This window comes from Grammomys surdaster, unplaced genomic scaffold (assembly GCF_004785775.1).
Source record: "Grammomys surdaster isolate TR1022 unplaced genomic scaffold, NIH_TR_1.0 126298, whole genome shotgun sequence".
Lineage (NCBI taxonomy): Eukaryota > Metazoa > Chordata > Mammalia > Rodentia > Muridae > Grammomys > Grammomys surdaster.
In genome coordinates this window covers 6,583,929-6,605,622 of record NW_021621098.1, presented here as the reverse complement: position 1 = coordinate 6,605,622, position 21,694 = coordinate 6,583,929, and the positions used below count along the sequence as shown (strand labels likewise).

The following is a 21,694-nucleotide window of genomic DNA, read 5'->3' as shown; positions in this document are numbered from 1 at the left end:
CCAAGACTGTAGATTGTTCTCCAGAAACAGAAAGGCCCCATTCCTGAAGATAGTACCTCCACACTTGACTGAATGTGGAGAAGTTGAGCTCATGCCTACCCCATGCTAGCATCTTTGATACAGAAAAGTATTCTGTACATTAACAAAGGAGAAATATAAAAACCAATCCAGCCACAAACCCTTTGATCTACAATGATGCCTTGCCTGAAAGATATATTAGTGTAATGGTGCCACAAAGCTTGTGGAAATAACCAATAACTGATCTGACTTAAGGCCTGCTCCACGAGATGTAACCCGTATTCAACACTGCTTGGGTGACCAAGAAACTGACACTAGACAGCCTAGAGATCAAGGGTATAAAACCAGATACAACTTTTCTAAAACACAAAAACAAAGATAAATAGAAAATCTACAGCAATAAAATGACTCCTGATGGCAGTCTGCCATTCTCATAAACCATCAGCAGAGAAGGGTCCTCCTGCAGCAGATGGGAACAAATACAGGCAAAGGCTTACAACTAGATATGCAAAGCGTGAATCCTTGGAAAACTTAGTCCCAAATGGGTTGTCTCCATCAAATCAGGGATCAGAGCAGAAGATGGGGCAGAAAGAGTATAGAGCCAGAGGGGATGGAGGACACTAGGGAAACAAGGCCCTCTCAATCAACAGGATCCATACACATAAGAACTCATTGAGACGAAGGCCTGCCTGGGTATGCAGGAGGCAAGAGTCTAGAGCTGAATGGAAGTAGACACATGCCTTTACCCCTAACCCAGAAGCAATTCTGATTGATAACCACCTACAAATGAAAATGTAGTTTCCTCTGTAGGAATCTCACCGGGCAAACAAACTTTAAGTATAGGCTGCTTAGATGGCCAACAGGAAATGATCTCAGTGGCACCTTTGGAGGTTCCTTGTCTCACAGAGTTATGCCAAAGCTCTTCTTCTTTCCCCCCTCTTTTATATTTTTTTCCTTCTCTCCTTTTACCCTACAGATCCTTTGCATATATATTGTGGCTTCCAGTTTAGTTTCTTATGGAATTCCTGAGTGTGGGAACAAGTGGGTCTCTGTTTCCTGTTCCTTCTCTTGGGCTTGTTTCCTTCTCTTTATCCTATTCCAGCGTTAGTTTCTGTGGGGTAATAGTAAAGAAGTCTGCTTATCCCATAGAAGTCTGCTTTCTAATGAGAGACAGAAAAGGAGTTGATCGGGATGGGAGGGGAGGTGGAGAGGACCTGGGAGGAGTAGAGGGAGGAAAACTATAGTCAAGGTATATTATATGAGAAAAAATCTATTTTCAATTTTAAAAAAAAGGGGAAAAAATCTCATTTTACCTGAAACAAGATTTATCCCAACCCATGTGAAGTCATTCTGTAGGATGACTTTTTTTTTCCATATACACTAGCAATATACAGAGAGTCGTGGGACAAATGTATAAAATTCAGCATGGGCTGGACAGATAGCTCAGGGTTAAAATGTTTGCTGTACAAACATGAGACTCTGAAATCATGTGCCCAGAATCTACTTTATGGCACATATCTGCAACCTTAGTACTGGGGATGTGGAGGGACAGGGACAGAAACAAAGCTATCTCAGCGGCCTACTAGTGTTTATTCTTGTCCTGTTGCATTCTTCTAGATTTGCTTCATAATTCTAGGTTGGGATGGTTCCCATATGCTGATTTAGGTTTGAAAAGCCAAGTGTCATGGCTCACACCCCAACAGTGCCTTTCAAGGGGTTGAGACAGGAGGATTTCTGTGATCATTGAGGCTATTCTGGCCTATACACTTGAGTTCCAAATCAGCCTGGGCTACAGAGTGACACCTTGTCTCAAAAAAGAAATAAAATCCTAATTTCTTCATAAACGTAGATATTTTAAGAGCCTGACATAATATTAATATGCTTTCTCCTTCATGTTATTCTTAAGTGAATGAAAAGAATACTCTTCAGGAAGAAAACAAAAAGCTTTCTGAGCAACTGCAGCAGAAAATGGTGTAAGTATTCTCTCAATGCAGCAGAGTCCTACTTCTCTTGCTTTCCTTGTACTTAGTTGTCCAGACTGCAAGTGTAGTCACAAGTTTCATCTTTTAAAACTATGCAGTGCACTGTACTCACATACTAAGGAAAAGTCACTGTGGTTTTATGTTGTCTACTATCACCGTCTTAAAACATGTTCTTTTATAATGACATAAACAGTAGAAAAGTATTTAAATACTTCATAGTTATTTCAGATTTTAAGATTTTTTGCTGCTTTTTCCAGTGTTCTAGAAGCTACATAAGTGCTTCCTCTTGCAGAATTCTTTGGCATATAAAACAACTTCCCTTCCCTCTTCTTATTTCTTCTTTCCCTCTCTATAGAAATAAAAATAACTAGTTTTTTTCTTGCATTCCCTTTTGTTTTCTTCTGTTTTGTATTATTCCTATCCACAGAGTATTCCTAATTCTGCCAAGTCGTTTATTATTTATACTTTACAGATGAGAGAACCAAAGCTCAAAAAGGCAAAGGACTTCTGTATGATTTCATCACTAGTTAACAGCATAAGTAGTAATAAAACCTGTATCTTCTGATGTAAAAAGGTCTGTTCTTTCCACTTTGCAACACTGTCTCAAGATGTAAGAAAAAAATTGGTGTTTGTTTGTTTGTTTGTTTGTTTTCTCTAATGTGGTCTGACAAATTTCAGAGTACAAATAGGGCTTACTTAGTAGTTCCGGCTTGTACTGGCTAGTTATGAGTCAGCTTGACACAGACTAGAATCATGTGGGAAGCAGAAACCTTAGTTGAGAAAATAGTACCCCCATATAAGCCTGAGGGACATTTTCTTGATTAATGATTGATGTGGGAAAGCTCAGCCTGTTGTAGATGATGCTACACTTAAGCAGGTGGTCCTGGGTAGTAAAAGAAAGCAGGCTGAGCAAGCAATGAAGAGCAAGCCAGGAAGCAGCACTTAATTACATGGTCTCTGCTTCAGTTCTCACACCCAATCTCATGCCTCTGGTTCCTGCTTTGACTTCCCTTCATGCTGTGTGACTAGGCTATGTGAGCTGAAATCAACCCTTTCCTCCCCAAGTTGGTTTTGATCATGATGGTTTTTTATTTTGTTTTTTGTTTTGGGGGGACAGGGTTTCTTTGTGTAGCCTTGACTGTCCTGAAATTAGCTCTATAATCCAGGCTACCTTCTAACTCACAGGGATCCACCTACCTCTGCCTCCCAAGTGCTGGGATTAAAGGCTTGTGCCACCATGCCTGGCCTTGATGGTGTTTTATCACAGCAATAGAAACCCTAAGTAAGATACTACTTCTGTAATTTTATCTTGTTTTTATTTAGAGTTTTTGTTAGTTTTGCTTGGTTAGTATTTAAGTTTTGAAGTGGAGACTTGGGTCTCACTACATTTGTTATCCAAGTGGCTTTGAAATTGTGATCGAAACCATTTGTCTTACTTACCAGTTAGCTAGGACAACAGGCACACTAAATGTCTGCTTCCTGTAATTTTTTAAACTTTTGGATTCAGGGTACTAGTCATAGTATTACAGAATTCTCAAATATGCTGTTGTATTTAAATAAGCATCTGCAAAAACTCAAGACTATACAGATGTCATACTATTTTGGTGTCTAGTAGTTTTGTCTTATAGATAAAATTATTTTTTTACAGTATACTTTTAGCTAATGGATATCTAGTAGAATTTTGCCATTTGTCCCATGTGTTCAGTCCACTAAGAGTCTAAAGCGGGAAGACTGAGTCTATGATGAGTGTGTGAAATTTTGAACATTCTTGTTGACTCATTTTCTATGATGAAAAGAGGTTAGAACACAAAGCTGTCATCTATATATGGTTCCAAAGTCCCACAGTTGTTTTCATGTATCTCATATGTTATTGACAATCTATACTTATTTCAACTGCCCTTTCTCTATAATTTTGAATTAACCACAGCTTACTTGTTACATAGTGCCACCCTGTACATGGCAAAGCACACATTTTCTCCCTTCCGACACATTTATTCCTGGTTTTTAAACTACATTTGTGTGTGTGGAGGGTTGAATGAGAAAGGTTCCCATAGGCTTATTATATATTTGATATTTGCTCTCTATTTGGTAGAGCTGTTTGGAAGAGATTGGCCTTCTTGAAGGTTGTAACCTTGTTGGAACGGGTCAGTCTCACTTTCTCTTACTTCATGGTTGTGTCTCAAAATGTGAGCTCTGAGCTTCTGCTTTATACCTGCCTTGCCTGCTTGCTGCCATGTTCCCTGTAACGGTTATGGACTCTAATTCACTGAAACTGTGAGCCCTAAAAAAACTCTTCTATATGTTGCTTGATCGTGGTGCTTTATTACAACAATAGAAAAGAAACTGTGTGTGTGTGTGTGTGTGTGTGTGTGTGTGTGTGTGTGTGTGTATCCCAGGGATTAAGCTCAGATTGTTAGGCTTAGCGACAGCACCTTTCATGGCTAAGCTATCTTATCTTGGTGGCTCACTTGCATTTATTCTTGTTCTATTGCATTTTCCTAGGCTTGCTTCATAATTCTAGGTCGGAGTAGTTACCATATGCTGATTTTTCCACTGATTTATATCAGGTTAGTTTTTATTCTCTTAGCCTTATGTCTTTCACATAAGGTTTAAGTGGCTTCTGTCAGTGCCTCGTATCAAGCTCATTAGTAACAGGTTGAGCAAAGTGTGCCTGTAGTTGAAGCCCTGAGGCAGAATACTACTGATAATGACCTGTGACTGAAGTGTGTGAAGCATTCTTCAAGAACATAATTCTAATAACCTTACTTTTAAAAATTAGCCTTTGATTTATTTATATGATAAACTTATAGGTTCTGAAGGATTAAGATATCAGATTGTTTGTACTTGAAGAAATCTTTCCCTTTGAAAATGAGAACTTTGTAATAAGTTTGGTGGCTATAACATTGCTTTAGTGGGTTTTAATTATATCTTAACAAAGTAGAGAAGGAAAAGGCTAAATTTTAAAAACGTTTAAAGTGAATTCCTTATGAAAAGAAACCCTGGGTCCTTACAAGGCATTGAGAAAGAACAGCTAACACAGTTTTGTGGGAGTTTTCAGAGGCAGGCTACAAATGAAACAATGGCAAACCCTCCGATGTCATAGGAAGGAAATGCTAAAGGAAGGTGGCAAGTACAAACCAACTGAAGTAAGACAGAAACTCTTCATTTTTTTTTTTTTTTTTTCAGAAAATCAGGATGGAACTTAATGTTTTGAAGAATTAAATTGGATAAGACAGAATCTGTGGTTCCACCTGGTGCCTGTCTTTTATGACCAAAGAGGATAAAATTTGCACTCATTTACTTAGCCACGCACTGCTAGATGGAGCTGGTTTGCGTTGTTGTTTGGGGAATTTTTTTTTCTCTTGTGCAATTCCTAACCCCTTGTAAATAGACCCGGCAAATAATTAATTTTCTTATGACTCATTTATGTTTCAGGTTGAATTTTTATAACTAATGAGAAAGCAGACAGTGCTGTGATTAGTTCAGGCTAGGTCACAGAAGTGTTACACTCTATTAACTTGCAAGACTTTCTTATATGACTTCTATTTTATAGAGTAAGAGTACTATTAATTTATTAAAAATTACATGTTTACTACATTGCCCAGAATGATCACTAAAACAAGAACATACTGTGTACTTGGTATAAATGTAGGTTTTAAATGTTTTACTTTATAAAATAGGTTTATGAAGTGAATTTATTAGTTGGCTTAATTTAATCATTCCACAGCATAAACACACCAAAACATGATATACACATGTATATGTGCATGTGTGTGTATATACATATAGTCATTTTTGTCACTTAGAAAAAAATTAGATATTTGCTCTAAAGTTGTTCCATATCACATATTATAAAATTATAGATAACAAATAATAGTGATATTATTCAGGAAATTAAAGTATAAATATTTGTTAGGAAACATTTTTCTGTCTTGGGTTAATTTTTATTTTAAGAAAACTTAGTGTGTATGTTTGTATGGTGTGTGTGTGTGTGTGTGTGTGTCCATGATGTGTATATATGAGTATGTGTGCCATGGTACATCTGTGGAGGCAGAAGACAGCTTTGCACAGTCATTTCTCTCTTTTCATCTTTACATGTGTTCTGCCGTTAAAACTCAGGTTGCCAGGTTTACACACACCTTCACCTAAATCCATCTTCACTGAATCCATCTTGCCAGCCTTCTGCAAACCTGTGCTGATCATAGTTTATAAAATTCGTATGTAGTATTTGAAGTCATATGACTAATTTTCAAATGAGATAACTAGTTTGGTCTTACCAAAAATTGAATGGCTGACAGATTAGTACTATTGATTAGCTAATAAGGTCAACAATGGTTTGGTGTAGATCATTAAGTAATACAGTTCAATCCAAAGTTTTGATTGGTGTCATAGGTCTTGAAAACCAAGTTAGACAAGAACAGTTGCTGAGATCAGCACAAATTTATTTTAGTGAAACCTGAAAATGTCTTATGTTCATTCACTCAACACATCGTATGTAGTACCTCTTACATACTTGTTCTTGTAAGTCAAAAGTCCTTGCCCTCTTATATCTTGTATTATAATTGATAATAACATCACAAGTTACATACTTTGTTAGACAGCATCTTTAAAATTGATAAAAATGAACAGAACAGAGGAACTAAGGAGACTAAGTTATGGGAAGGGTTTGTAATTTTATATTAAAATTTTAGCACAAGCCAAGCACAATGAAGCATGCCTATAATCCCAGCACTCAAGAAGCTAAGGCAGGAGGATAGCAAGTCTGAGACCATCTTGGGCTGCATAGTTAGCTCCTACCTCATAAAACTACAGTAATACTAACATGAGGAAAAATGAAATTTCAGCCAAGGCATAAAGGACAGAAGGTGTTGCTGTGGGCAAGGGCACTGCCCATGGAATAGCTAGAGTGATGAGCTGAAGATAAGCGTATGCTTGGCACGCTGGGGACTTGAGGGAAGAGAGTGGCTGGAGTACAGTTAATGTGGGAGAGACCACATTGGTTCTGTGGCTTAGTCAGAAAACTCTGCCTTGTATTCTTAATGAAGTGGAAAGATGTGGCAGGGTTTTAGTCAGATTCAGCAGCTGTGACTTCAGGTTTAGTTAGGACTATTGTAAACTGCAGTGCTGAGAGAAGATGGTAAACAGAGCTCAACGGAAGCAGGGACAGAAGACTCCTGTGCTAGTCTTTAGACTCGGACCCATACTAAGAATAACTTGTCACCAAGTTAGTATGAGCCTCCAGAGTCTATGCTAAATTCCAATCCTAGCTCTTTTACTATTGAAATAAATTACTTTACTTCTCTCTCTTTATTTCCCAATTGTAAGATGAGAGTCATAATATTTCACACAACTGTAATAATTAAAGTCATATACGCAGCATTTTGGATAATTCCTGGAGAAATTGGCAGTTATCCTGTCAGCATTATCATCATCCTGTGTGTCATTTGCTGAGTTGTGTTGATTCTGCTACGATGTTCAGTTCCTTTCCATACTCACCACAGAATCTGACCTTTTCTTTTACAGTGACTGGTTGACATCCTCCCTTTTTTCCTAGTTCAGTCAGTCTTGTACACTCCTGTTAAATTTTTCATTCCTCTTACGCTCTGAAATTCCAAACATTTCAAATAGCTTGGGTCAAGAATTCTACTAATACTCCCCACTTCATACTAACTTATTTGCACACATCTCTATTCTCTGAGTTTAGAGCATTAGATGCAGGGGTAACATTTCTGATATTTTTGTATTTGTGTTCTATTGTAGTTACATATTATTTCATAGACATTTTAATAAATATTTACAGAATTCATTTTTTTTATCTGTCATTTGCACTAGAAATGGTCAACAGGATCAAGTAGCTGAGCCTGACTGTGAGGAAAACATTATTCCAGACTCACCAGTAACATCCTTTTCCTTTTCTGGCATTAACCGGCTACGAAGAAAGGAGAATCTCCATGTCCGATATGTAGAACAAACACACACTAACTTCGAGCGCTCTGTGTGTACAAGTGGTAAGGGTCAGAGTTGGGTTTTGTAAAGTATTCACTTACTGTTTTTATGTAACCTAGTTTGATGGAAGGAAGATAGACATTGTTCAGATAATTAAGGGTATCACTGTGAATTTAACTTCCATTCATAAAGTGACTAATGTATTTTTTGCTTGCATTATATACAGACAGGAACAATGTTACTCTGAATATGTGTGCATAATTTTATGTGTATGCACCTTAGTATATACGTGTGTGTGTGTGTGTGTGTGTGTGTGTGTGTGTGTGTCTGTCTGTCTGTCTGTCTGTCTGTGTGTGTATTTGGAGCCCACAGAAGTCACAATAGAGTGTTGGAGTCTCTGGAACTGGAATTATAGGAAGTTGTGAGCTGCCTGCCATGTGGGTGCTGAAAACCTAACCCAGGAACTCTGTAAAAGCAGAAAATGCCCTTACTTGCTGAGCTATCTCTCCAGCCCTCTGCATAGACTTTTTAAAGTATATACTTTATGGAGTTGATTTCTTTTATATTTTTTTAAACAGAGTCTCTCTGTATCCTTGACTATCCTAGAACTCACTATGTAGATCAGGCTAGCTTTGAACTTATAGAAATCCTCTGCCATGGGCATTGAAGGCTTATACCATTATGCTCAGCTTAATGTACCCCTTTTGTTTGTTTTATTTTTGCTTTTGTTTTCTCAAGGATTCTCTGTAGAGCCCAGGTTGTCCTGGAACTTGCTTCATAGACAAGGCTGGCCTTGAACTCAGATCTACCTGCCTGTGCCTCCTGAGTGCTGGGATTAAAGGCATGTTCCACCATGCTTGTAGAACCTATTTCTAATTCCATTCCAGTTTGCTTTTTTGCCTAAATGCTTCAAAAACTACTTTTTCAAATGATCTTGTATTTGTAGCTTCTGTGGCATGATTGTTTCTTTTATTGATCATTTAAAGTAAATGACAAAGACTTAATTCTTAACTGGAAATATTTGAAACATTTGTAAAAAGGAGGTTTGCTAAATTAGCTCTTAAAAAGTAAGTAGATCTATGCAGCTGGAGTGATGGCTTTGCAATTAAGAGTGCTGCTGCTTTCAGAGAACCCAGGTTCAACTCCCAGTACACACATGGCATCACACAACCATCTTTAACTCCAGTTTCATAGTATCCAATGCCCTTTCTTTGTCTTCATAGACATTAGACACATACATAACATGCAGACATACATACATGCAGGCAAAACACCCATATATAAAGTAAAAGACCACCACCTCACAAACATCATGGCTATTTACAAGGCTGTTGGTTACTCTTCATAATCTGATGGTAAGGCCCTATTGCTGAAGACACAAACTTACTTATGTCACTGAAAATAAAGAAATTGAGATGGTGCCCAACTAGAAACTCCACCCATACTGACTAGTGTTCATGGTTCTGGACGGTTTTGCATACAGACAGAGAAGTAATTAATTTAGCCTATCTACAACCCTGTGAAGTACAACAGACACTTGCTGCAAAGTGTACTGCACAGTAGTGGCACAAGTGTTACTGGAGCAATCATCTGCTTTTTGAATGGATTTAAGGCCCACTACATGAGATAGAACCTACCTGATGCTGTTAGCGTGGCCAAGAACCTGAGACTAGATAGGTCATAGGCCCAGGGGAAAGACCTCTACTATTATTCTGCTAATAACATGGCAGAATATACTAAGGAACGTGGCAATAAAATGCCTCTTCATGAAACATTGCTATAGCCGCAGAACGGAGAGCATTGTTCAGTGCTCATCAGAGAAGCTTCTTGTAGTAGATGGTAATTGACAAAGATGTACCACTGGAGAGCACGTAGAGAGTTTAAGACTTAGACGCACTCAGCCCTAAATGAGATGTCTTTATCAAACCAGTCCCGTGGAGGCTCAGGCATATGAGCAAAAGAGGAAGCAGAGCTAGAGTAAGAGTCGGGTGGTAGATGACTCCAGGCAGCAAACAGCTTCTTCCAGACTCAACAGGATTGACACATATGAACTCACAGACTGACAGTATGCTCAAGACCTGCACAGGTTTAAACCAGACAGACTCCTAGCACTGAAGTGGACACAGTCACCCTAATTAAGAAGCTGTTTGCCTGATGCCTGCTGGGAGAGGGAACCAGTGTTCTGCTGGAGTGTAGTAGACAGCTTTGTCCGCCACACTCCAGGCAGACCTGTGCCCAGGAGGAGTTAATTGGCAAAACAAAAGCTGTGTGTGTGTGCTGCTTTTATTGTTGTTAGTCTGTTTTGTTTTGATTTGGAAGTTTTTGTCTTTGAGAGGCTGAATTGGTAGGAAGGATCTGGGAGGAGAAAGGATATGATCAAAATATATAAAGATTTTAATAAAAATTAAAATTCAAAAAAATTAATTACATCTTTATTTGAAAATATAAAGTTGGCAGTGTCCTTCATTTTGTGTTTTTTTATCACCATCTAGTGGAGAACAGCAGAAATGCTTTTGAATCCTTTATCTAATTGGAGCTAAATTAAAGTGTAAGACCCTGGTGAATGAGCATGTATTAGTCTTTACAGTTTGGATAGATAGCTATGTGTATAATGTATATCATGATTAAATTCATCCATATTGAACATCCAGAAAACAACTGCAATGGTTTTATTAGTAGTTATTTGTATTCATAAAGGCTTATTTCCTAATGGTAGAAAACAAGCATATGACTTTAAAACTTGATTTTAATTTTATTCTTTTTTTCACTTAGAAAGTAAAATACTTAAAAAATAATTTAAATGATTTAATGACTTAACTAATGGTAATCCCTTTACCATATTTACTTATCTTAAAACTGTTTAGAACTTTTTAATTTTCATGTTATAATTAAAATATAATTCTGTTCATTTACCTTATCCTGTGGGTCTTTGAACTAAGTATTTAAGCAGTACAGATTTCCAGTAAAGCACATTTCCATTTCCTTTCAGATTTTAGAGAAACATTTTTAGTAAACTTAGTGCTTTGTCTTAGATGAGAAAAGTGACTGAGCTGTCACTACCAAGGTAACTCAGGTCATAGAAACCAAGCTCTTCCAGTCCCCTCTCGCCTAGTGTCCCAGCCTATAGCTTTGTTTCTCAGTGGAACTAAAGAATTATGCAAACTTTGGCCATAAAATAATGGTTCTGTGCATGAAAGGCAAATTTATATTGACTTACCAGGATAAATCTTGATAGCGTCTTTTATCATTATTTACAGTGTATCCTCTTTTTCCCCCCACTTAGAATTAAGAAAAATTTTTAAGAGTTCAGCTCCTGCACCAGTTAACTCTGAGGAACATGAAATTCTAGTAGCTGATACTTGTGATCAAAGTCACTCACCACTATCTAGTAAGTAAGATACTGTGTAAGATTGTGCTTATTGGTAAGCAAAAATGATAAACAGTCAGTATTAGCCAGTATTTTAGAGATATGTTTAATATGAGAAAGTAATGTTAATACCAATATTAATTTTTTAATATCTAATGTAAAGTGTTGATGATTTAAGTAAGAAGGACTTTCTGTGATTTTTTTTCCTTCATTCAACAAATACTTAAGGGTCTGCTATGTCAGGCACTGAACAAAGAAAGTATTTGACCTTTTGGAACTTTCCGTCTGATTATGGGAGAAAGAAAACAGATTTATGTCGGGTAGAGTCAAGCATTCTGAAGACAAAGCAAGATGGGAAGGGCAGCACAAAGTCTTACTGAAGAGACACTTGAGCAGAGGCTGAAGGAATGGGTGGTGTCCAGAGCTGCGTCCTTGGAAAAGTCCAGTGTCGCATGGTTTGTTTGAGGAGCACTGTGGAAGTCTGTGGCAAAGCAGGATGGGTAAAGGAAGAGATGATTTGCAATAGGAATAATATAATTGCTTCTTGACAGATGGAAGAGACTCAGAGAAGCTGAAAATTCAGGAGTTTGGCTTTGAAAATATTGTTTGAAATTCAAAATGATGTTCAGATAAAGATTATTAAATATTTGTGTTGGAAGCATGTATATGAGTTCATCTTTAGAGGAAAAAGTTTGTGTACATGTGGATACATGTGGAGGTTGTTAACATACTATCTAAAACCGAGGTTACCAAGCAAGTCAGTATAGGTGGAAGAGACAAATTCAGGTCTCAAGGCCTGCTCAGTTCTGTCATTGTGTTAAGCACTGATTTTTTATTATCACCTTTTTCACACATACTTACTGTACTGTAGAAACACTGTATATCTGTTTGTGTACTCTGTTATTTGTACTTTATATAAAAAGGGGGAAACATTTTGTCCCCTAAAGCCTCCCCCATACACACTGACAGTATTATAGCTGTTTCTGTTGTAATTTAGAGGTTATGAAAAAGAAGCGGAACTAAGGAACTAGTAACTAAGGTTTAGAAAAAGAGCTTCCAGTGAGAAAGGAGGATGAACAGCCAGCAGAAGAGAGGAGGAGGGAGGGGGAACTGGATTGAACAGCACTGATGGGTCAGAAAAGACAGCAGCCTCTTAGACTCCACCATCCGTTTTAGTTACGTGGAGATCATTAGGTATTAAACTAGTAGCATGATTCAAAACTTGAAAGGTATAACTGATTATATGAAACTGTCATTAAAAACTACAAGCAGAAATCATACACAGATTTATTTGTTGTACTCTCTCACTCCATGCTAAAGTTTGAAACCAGAGCTTTGCATATATGAGACTTTGCTATTATGCCATATCCCTAACCTTTCTGCTTATATTTTATTATATCTCTAACTACTCTGCTGGACTTTTCTTGTTGGCATGTACATATATATTATCTTCAACTTTTAAAAAAAATCCTCTTAATTTTTGCTGCTTAGCTATATAGTCTCTTCAAAGTTAACAAAGTAGTCTATTGTCAGTGTCATTGTTTAACACTTATCTATTCCAGTCTACTCCTCCCACCTCCTGTGACGGAAACAGAAGAGCACAAAGAGGACAAGAAGGACAGTATAGAGAGAAAGAGCACACTCTGCACACACTCCCACTTAGTACTCTGAACTGCTTATAGAGAAAAGTTTTCAAAGTTGTTATCAGAAGTGTTTGGAACAGCTGGCTAATATACTTTCTCTCTGTAATTTTCTCATGTAGAGTCAGTATTCTGCTCCTACCTATATGCTAATAAGCTCTAAATCTGTAGCTGTTCAAGACTATTCTCCTGAATTCCACACCATGAATCTGCCTGCTGTTGAGAGTCTCTTGTCTACATGTATTTCTTATTCAACATGTCAGAAATGGAAGCTCTCACATCGCACTTTGTCTTATCCGTATGTTCAGAGTCTCAGTGGATGACAGTACCCACATCTCTTGGTTACCTCAGTACTAAGCTTTGGGTCACTGTGACTCTTGCTCCTTGTTTCCAACATCCTCCCATTTACTGCTCTCCTGTCTCCCGGCTCACTTTCCATGTTCTCTGTGCCCTCTGCACTAATTCTAGCCACCAATATCTTCAAGATTGCTTGAGGACTTTGTCTCATTCATTGCCTGGTAGATTTGCTTCTTGACTGTGAGGCTGTATGGCTGGCCTTTCAAAACTTCTGTCCCTTTTCCTTGGTCCCAGGAGAAATTCTGAACTCTTCAGCATGATCCGACCCTGATTCACAGGTGTGGGCTCATGGTCTACTTTCATCTTCCACAATTCAGTTTAGCTATTAAACCACATGAAGTTCTCTGAAAAGCCATTTTGTCCTATCTATCTGGATCCTTAAGGATATTAAAACCTTACTTTCCACACCCAATCCCCTTAAAGATGGTGAAGCTTCCCTTTCCCTTAAGCATCATGTAGGCACCAAGTTGTATAGTTTGTCTTGATTTTCGAGTGCAGATTTAGGGTCCTTCTGTATTAAAACCTTTATTGTGTTTTTTATTTTTACATACTTCTGCAAATTTTGTTTGATTTTCCCCTTAGAAAACAGAAGTTCTGTTTTTACCTTTTAGAATAACAACTAGGAGCTTTGAGAAGACGTATAACCGAAGTATTGTACTAAGTTAGTTAAGGAAAAGTAGAAAAACTAGATGAATGAAAAAGTTTAACAATTTGGGTGCTAAAATATCTTAACCCATTGTTATTTATAAGAAAACATTTTGGACCTTTTGAACAGTTCAAAATTTATCCACTATAATCTTAAAAATGGTACCTTGGGAACATTATTTGGGTTCTTTTTGCTTTTTTCTGCTGGTCCCTGGCTCTCAAATAGGCGGACTAACTCTGTGATACAACAGATAAATAATTTGGTAGCAAAACCTACTCAGATACATTATCATAAGTTAGCTACGGAGGACCACGAGACTCAAGATGAGGTTGTTACTTTATACAGGATGTTTCCAAAACCCATCTCCACCCAACCTAGAAGGGGGGACTTCTGCCCCTAGACCAAGCAGAGAGGGGCCACCCAGACCCCCTCTGTCAAGCGATCTGAATTCTTGCTTAGGCTGCGAGGCTAAGCACTGCAAGGGAATATAAGTAAAAGATAAAAATATCTATCTGGGTTCCCTGAGGGACAAGCCTCACTGCATAGGGGTTGATGTCAAAAGTATCCCCTCTCCAGGAAAAAGACATCGGGACGGGTATGGCCCTCATGCCTCACTGGACAACGACAGGGGGACTGGAGCCATTACAAGGTCCCCTTCAAATACTGGAGGTCAGGCCTCTATCCCCACCTTCACAAGTTTAGAATTGCCACAGCCCTTCTATACTTAGAGAATGGAGGAGATGTCAGGGGCAGCCCTGCTTACACACTGAAGGCCTAAAATCAGCCATAGGCCTAAAATCAGCAATAGCCCTGTCATACATGTATACTAACACCAAGTCTTGGGTCTCAGTGGAAAAACATTGAAACAGATGGCTATAAGCTAATGTAAACAGGCAGCTTTTGTGGAAATTTATAAGCCTGAGTAGTCATAGACCTTGTAAATAGGTACCCTGGCAGACAATACCAACTTAGATAAGGACAAGCGAGTCATAGGCAGAGTCATAGTGACTTGTCCCCTGAACCTTCACCCAGCCGATACCTGGTTCTGATGATATCTGTATTCCCCCTGATCACCCACACTCCAGTGTCATTCCCTTCCCCACATCCTGCCTTTCTGTGTTTATAACCCCTGTATGAATGAATTATGATTTGAGAAAAAATAAATTTAAAAAAAATGGTACCTTGATTTTTTTCCTAATGTTTGTGATTTTTATGCATTGATTCTTCTATGTGACTTTTTGATATCTACTCTCTAAAATTGTATGTGTCTTTTTTCTTACTTTAGAAATATGTGGAACAAGCAGTTATCCCACTGATAAGTCATCTTTTAAATTAGATACTGTTGTTGCTGAGACACTTGGACTTCATAGTCAAGAGGAATCTGTAAGTAATCACTTAGCTTGGTGATTATATGAATTGTTAATAGTTCACGTGTACACTTGGGTCTGTTCTTAAAGAATTAAGAAGGAGCCAATTATGTTGGCACAGGGCTAGTGGGATGTGCTGAAGAGGCAGGGCTCTCTCTTCATGAGAATGAGCAAGAAAAAAATCATTTTATCCTATCATCATTATTGGATAAAGGCCTAGAACAAAACAGTTACATTATCCTTTCAATGAAGTCAGAGCCACACATCCTTAGGATATGAGTTGATTGAAGCTTAGAGGGTTTATTTTACCAGCTCTTTCCTGCCCCTTCTCTCATGCTTCCTCCCCATATTTATTGTAAGGAAACATCCTTTAGATTGAACTCAGAACGTACTGAGTTTTTCTGACAGCCATTAAATTTTCATTTGATTTGAAAAATGATCTGAATTTTAAGAGCCTACCAATTCAGCTAAACATAGTTCTTAAAAGTTGGGTCAGAGACTATCTTAATTACTTTAATACATTCTTATGTCTAATTTACTTCTTTCCCCTTAATCTTATAACATAAAACATGTGAAGTTCCCAATCTTAAGTTCTTGATGTTTGGGTTTCTTGTTCTGTTTTTTGTTTTATTTATATGTATGTCTACCTGATGGTTTTTGTATGTACTAGTCAGATGCCCATGGAGGCTAAAAGAGGTCCTGAGACCTCCTGGAAGCTGGAGTTAGAAGCAGTTGTGACCTGCCTCATATGAGTCCTGAGAATCAGAATCCACCCTCTGCAAGAGTAGCAAGTGCTGCTTAGCCACTCAGCTGGTTCTGGAGCCCCAAATTAGAGGGTTGTCATCTGTTTGTAGTACTGAGACCCCAAGGCTTCTCAAATGCTAGATTAAGTTCTATTTTGATGCAATTTAAGGACTGGGGATTTAAATGGCTCAGCGGCCAAACATTTGCATAATGCATGCAAAGCCCTAAGTTTGACCACCAACAGAACTTAAACAAACAATCGACAGATTTAAAATAGTCCTTTGCTTTTCTCTTGGAAAACTGTCTTGCTGTTGAGTTTCTAAAACTTGAGTTAGTTTTTCATTACATTTTGATTTTTACAGTTTTAAAATTCATTCTGAAATGATAGTGGGTAATTTTTAGCTTGTGAACATTTAATCTCTAGTTCCTTACTAAATAATATAATAAGTTCAGATATGAAATATATTAAAGAAGAAGCTAGCTATCAAAGGACTTTTCTTACAGTCTGATTTACAGTCAGCAGCATCTTTATCATTCTTGAATATATTACAGGCACAGAATTTCAGATCTATTGAACTTGTGTTTTAATGATTCCCAGTTGACTTGTATGCAATTTGAGAATTTCCTCTAAAGTTTCCTCATAAAGTTCACCTGTATTTTCTACCCTTCATTTAAACATATTTTGGTATTGAACTATTTCTATGCAGTAGTAAGTTATATAAAGTATTAAAATACTAGTACTTTCTTCTCTTCATATTTTTATAGTGATAAAATTTAGATAACAAAATTAGTCACTTTAAAGTTTGCAGTACAGCCGGGCAGTGGTGGCACTCGCCTTTAATTCCAGCACTTGGGAGGCAGAGGCAGGTGGATTTCTGAGTTCAAGGCCAGCCTGGTCTACAGAGTGAGTGCCAGAACAGCCAGGACTACATATAGAAAACCCTATCTCGGAAAAAACAAAAAACAAAACAACAACAACAAAAAAAAAAGTCTGCAGTACAGTGATATTTATACATTCACAATAATACAACTGTGTTCTCTGTCTGATTATATAGCTTTTCATTCTGGTTCCTTTTACTTGAGATTTATTTGCATTGTAGCATTTATCAACTTTAAGTATACTTTTCTATTGAAGGAACCCCAAGGTCCTACGAGCCCTCTTGGAAATGAGCTCTTCCACTGTCTCAAAGAAGATCACAAAAAACAGCCTTTTATGGAATCTTCAAGAAGTAATGAAGATAGCTTACGGTAATTTTGAGCATATGTTTTGTTGTTGTTGTGTTAGTATAGCTCCATAAATCCTACCAGGCTGATTTCAGCAGTGCTGCACTCCCCTAGAGGGGTTGCAGACACCGTGTCTATATTCTTCTCCTGCCTCATCAAGCAGTGTTAAGAGCTCCCAGTTTTGCTTTACCACATTAAATACAGTCATTACATTGTGTCTCCAAACATTAAATGGTGTAAAAGATCCACTTTATATTTGTGTGTGAGCCTGTGTGTGAGTGCATGCATGCATGCATGCGTATGTATGTATGTATGTATGTATGTATGTATGTATGTATGTATTCCCAGGAGGTAACGGGTCAGAAGCCCTTCAACTGGAGTTACAAATGGCTGTGAGCCACTATGTGGGTACTGGAACTCAACCTGGATCCTCTGCAAGAGTTGTCAGTGTTTTTAACCACTGAGCCAGCTGTCTAGCCCTTTTTTGGTTTTGTTCTGTTTTTCTCGAATTTCATAATATTTACTAATAGTACCTATGTTGGTAAAGCATTCTTGGATATCAGTTGATTGAAGCTTAAGGGACTTATTTTGCCATCTCGTTCCTGCCCCTTCTCTCATGCTTCCTCCCCATAGCCTGCTTGGTTTTAGGTACATCTGTTAGTAACTTGTCAAGTGACTTTTATTAGCCTGTGCCTCTTTTCTTTAAATGGATAACAAAAATGTGGCTCCAAAGTTTGGGTATCTTATTTAAGATCATATAGCTATTGAGAGTGCTTACATTCAATTCTGTAGTTTAGGAATTCTTTTCTTTGGATTACTTGTAAAATTTAATAATAGCAAAAGACTTTGGAGTCCTCATGAGCTTCATTGCTACTTTCATCTTTGGTTCTGCACATTGTGTTAATCATCTGCTTCTAGTAGGTGGATAACGGCTTACTATTCTGTATCAAAAAATGTTTTCTTAATATACTGCTTTTTAAAGTTTTACTCTGTTTTCAGTTAAAAAAAACTTATATATTCTTTCTTTATTTAGATTTTCAGACTCTCCTTCAAAGACACCTCCCCAAGAATTTACTACTCGAGTGTCATCTCCAGTATTTGGAGCTACCTCTACTGTGAAAACTCATTTGGGTTTGAATACAAGTTTCTCCCCCTCTCTCTTAGACATTGGGAAAAAAAACTTTCTGAAGACAGCTCCCTTTAGCAATATTTCTGTTTCTAGATCAGAGAAAGTTAGATCCAAATCTGAGGATAATGCCCTTTTTCCACAACATAGTCTTGGGTCTGAAGTAAAGGTCATTAGCCAGTCATTTCCTAGTAAGCAGATACTTACAAATAAAAATGTAAGTGATTCTGTAGACGAGCAGGGTAGTGCTGATCACATGAAAGATGCTGCTACTGATAAATATTTGGTGCCTTTGAAGTCACTGGGAGGCAAAGCATCCAAAAGGAAGAGGACTGAGGAAGAAAGTGAGCATGCAGAAAACTACCCCCAGACCTGTCTTGATAAGGAAAATGCCCTTCCTTTTCCAATGGAGAATCAGTTCTCCATGAATGGAGACCATGTGATGGATAAACCTCTGGACCTGTCAGATCGGTTTGCAGCTACTCAGCGTCAAGAAAAGAACCACGGAAATGAAACTTCTAAAAACAAACTTAAGCAAGCAACTATTTACGAGGCTTTGAAGCCCATTCCAAAGGGCTCCTCCTCAGGCCATAAAGCCTTGAGAGGGACCTGCATGCTAGCCAAAGACTCTTCAGAGACATACTGTTTACAGCCGCGTATCCTCCAATCCTCTAGTAAATTCTCTCCAGACCATAAAACACCATTACAGATAAAAGAAGAAAATCCTGTCTTCAAAACACCTCCATGTTCACAGGAAAGTTTGGAGACAGAGAATCTTTTTGGTGATGTGAAGGTTTGTGTTAAATGTTCATGGATTTTGATTAAAATTGTTTGTGATTTCTTTTAGGGGCTAATAATTATTTCTGTTTAGGGTACTGATTCTCTTGTGCCAACAAAAGTAAAAAGCAGATCAGTCCATGGAGGATGTGAGCTTGCATCAGTTCTTCAGTTAAATCCCTGTAGAGTTACTAAAACAAAGTCTCTGCCAAGCAACCAAGGTGTGTGCATTACAAACAGAATCTCTCCTCTTTTTAATTGGGTGACATTTACAGTCTTTAGACAAAAAAGGGGAATCTTACTTCTTCCCACATATATCTGTGTTTATAGCATTATTCTCACTGGTTTCATCTCACCTTGGATTTTTCCTCTCTTATGGTCTTTCAAAAATCATTTTAAATGCTTCGTTACATGATACTTTGATAGATGATTGTAGATTTACTTATGTAGTTATTTCTTATTTCCTTTGCAAAAGCTTTTAAAAATATTTTAACAGTTCATTTGGGGTTTTTGTTTGTTTGGTTTTTGTTTTTTAGTTTTTAGAGGGAGTTTAGTTTGTTTTTAGAGGGAGGCAATACTAGGAATTGAACCCAGGGCTTTATCCATGCTAAGTAAGCAGCTTGCCACTAAGCTCCATCTGCAGTCCTAAACTGTACATAATGTTTACAAATAATTCACCATTTAAAACTTGTTCTTTACAGTGTAGATAGCCCATCCTTTTTATTTGCATTGAAATGTTTGTCTGTAACCTTTACAAATTAATAGGTTTTAACTTGTTTAAATCTTGTAATTACATGTGCATGCACACCCCACCCCTGTGCATGTGCATGTGCTTGTGCATATCTGTACAGGTCCACACGAAGGTGTGTGTGCCTGGGATGTTGTTATTTAGTCTCTGTCCACCTTATTTTTAGGTGGTCTCCCATTGGCCTGGAGCTCTCTGTAGGCTGACTGCCAGCAAGCCCCAGGAACCTGTCTGTCCTGTCTCTACTGTGCCTGGACCTTTTGACTAGGTTTAGGGCCTTTACTGTCTGAGGTCTCCCAGCCCCTGAGCGTGTTATTGAACAGTTTACCCTGATCCCTGTATCACTGTGCTTCTGTTCGTCTGCCGCTCACCACTGCTGTGCTTCAGGTGCAGTATTCTTTTTTTATCTTTAGCAAGTTATATTCCTTCATTACTGATTTATTTCCCTTTTCACCTGAAGCACATTATTTAGTTGTTCTTCTTACACAGGTTTCAGCCCCAAAGTGAAAGTGTTTGGTTTGGTTTTTTGTTTTTCCACTATCATTCCTGACTTTTTCCTTAGCTTTTATGTTTGATTTTTTTTCTTCACTATACCTTAGCGGTCATACTCTGTCCATAAACTCTACAGTTTGCTTGCAGTTAGCATCATCTTGCTTCATGTTCTTAATCTACAGTTCATGGTTGTCAAGTGTGATCTACTATAAAACATTAAAATCCAAACAATTTTACAATTTTAACTTTTAAACAGTTACTTCATTGAAATACAGATCACTTATCCTTGCGTTGAACCCAGTGGTTTTGGTATATGTACAGAGCTGTACAGCTGTCTATCAATCATTTTCCCCCTTCCCTTCCTCCCTCTTGCTCCAGCCCTACTCGGTCCGGCCCCTTCGCTCCAGCCCAAAGGTTTATTTATTTATGTATTTATTATATGTAAGTACACTGTAGCTGTCTTCAGACACCCCATAAGAGGGCATCAGATCTCATTATGGATAGTTGTGAGCCACCATGTGGTTGCTGGGATTTGAACTCATGACCTCTGGAAGAGCAGTCAGTGCTCTTAACAGATGAGCCATCTCACCAGCTCTGTCTGTACAATCTTGAGTTTAGCATCTTCAGTGCTTTTTCTTCCTTTGCAACTCTAGTTATCACTGGTGTAATTTTTATCTCCACGGATTGAAATATAGAAGTCTTATATGAATAGACGTATTCAGTATGAAATCTTTCAACTTCCTTCCCTTTACCTAATATTTTCTTTTATCTTTATTGTTTCCTGTGTGATGTTAGGTCAGAGGACAACTTTTTGCAGTTCTCTCTTTGTCCTTTCACATAGGTTCCAAGATTCAAGCTCAGGTCATTGGGCCTGCCTGGCAAGCACCTGTGCCTGCTGAGCCTTCTCCCTGACACTGTGTTTTCAGTTGCCAACCATACTTTAGTATACGTCAGTATCCCATCCCTATTTATTGCTGAATAAAATTTCATTCTATGCTGTCAGGTTTTCATCAGTTAATACAGGTCTGCTGTCAGGTCACCTTTGTGAATAATGTTGCTATGAGCATTTGTGTACAGGTTTTTCTGGGGATGGATGTTGTCTTTTTTTTTTTTTTTCCTTTTTCCCAGTTGACCTGGGACTAAAATTGCTGAACCAAATATCAGCTCCTAGTTTGACCTTTTAAGGAACTACATATTTCCCAGACAGCACAGCTATGCCATTTCACAACACTGTAATTGTATGAAGACATTAGACTTTCCATA

At 37.9% G+C, this 21,694-nt stretch overlaps 1 protein-coding gene across 2 annotated transcripts in view; it reads left to right on the top strand.

Moving 5' to 3' along the window:
• Positions 1–21,694, top strand: part of Rbbp8 (RB binding protein 8, endonuclease) — a 72,941-nt gene that overhangs the window by 26,112 nt on the left and 25,135 nt on the right. For both annotated transcript variants that reach the window (XM_028759522.1, XM_028759523.1), the window contains exons 6-12: positions 1,925–1,991; positions 7,833–8,008; positions 11,230–11,334; positions 15,242–15,339; positions 17,203–17,315; positions 18,325–19,210; positions 19,289–19,415. In XM_028759522.1, coding sequence (XP_028615355.1) covers positions 1,925–1,991; positions 7,833–8,008; positions 11,230–11,334; positions 15,242–15,339; positions 17,203–17,315; positions 18,325–19,210; positions 19,289–19,415 — 1,572 coding nt within the window. The remainder of the gene's footprint in view (positions 1–1,924; positions 1,992–7,832; positions 8,009–11,229; positions 11,335–15,241; positions 15,340–17,202; positions 17,316–18,324; positions 19,211–19,288; positions 19,416–21,694) is intronic.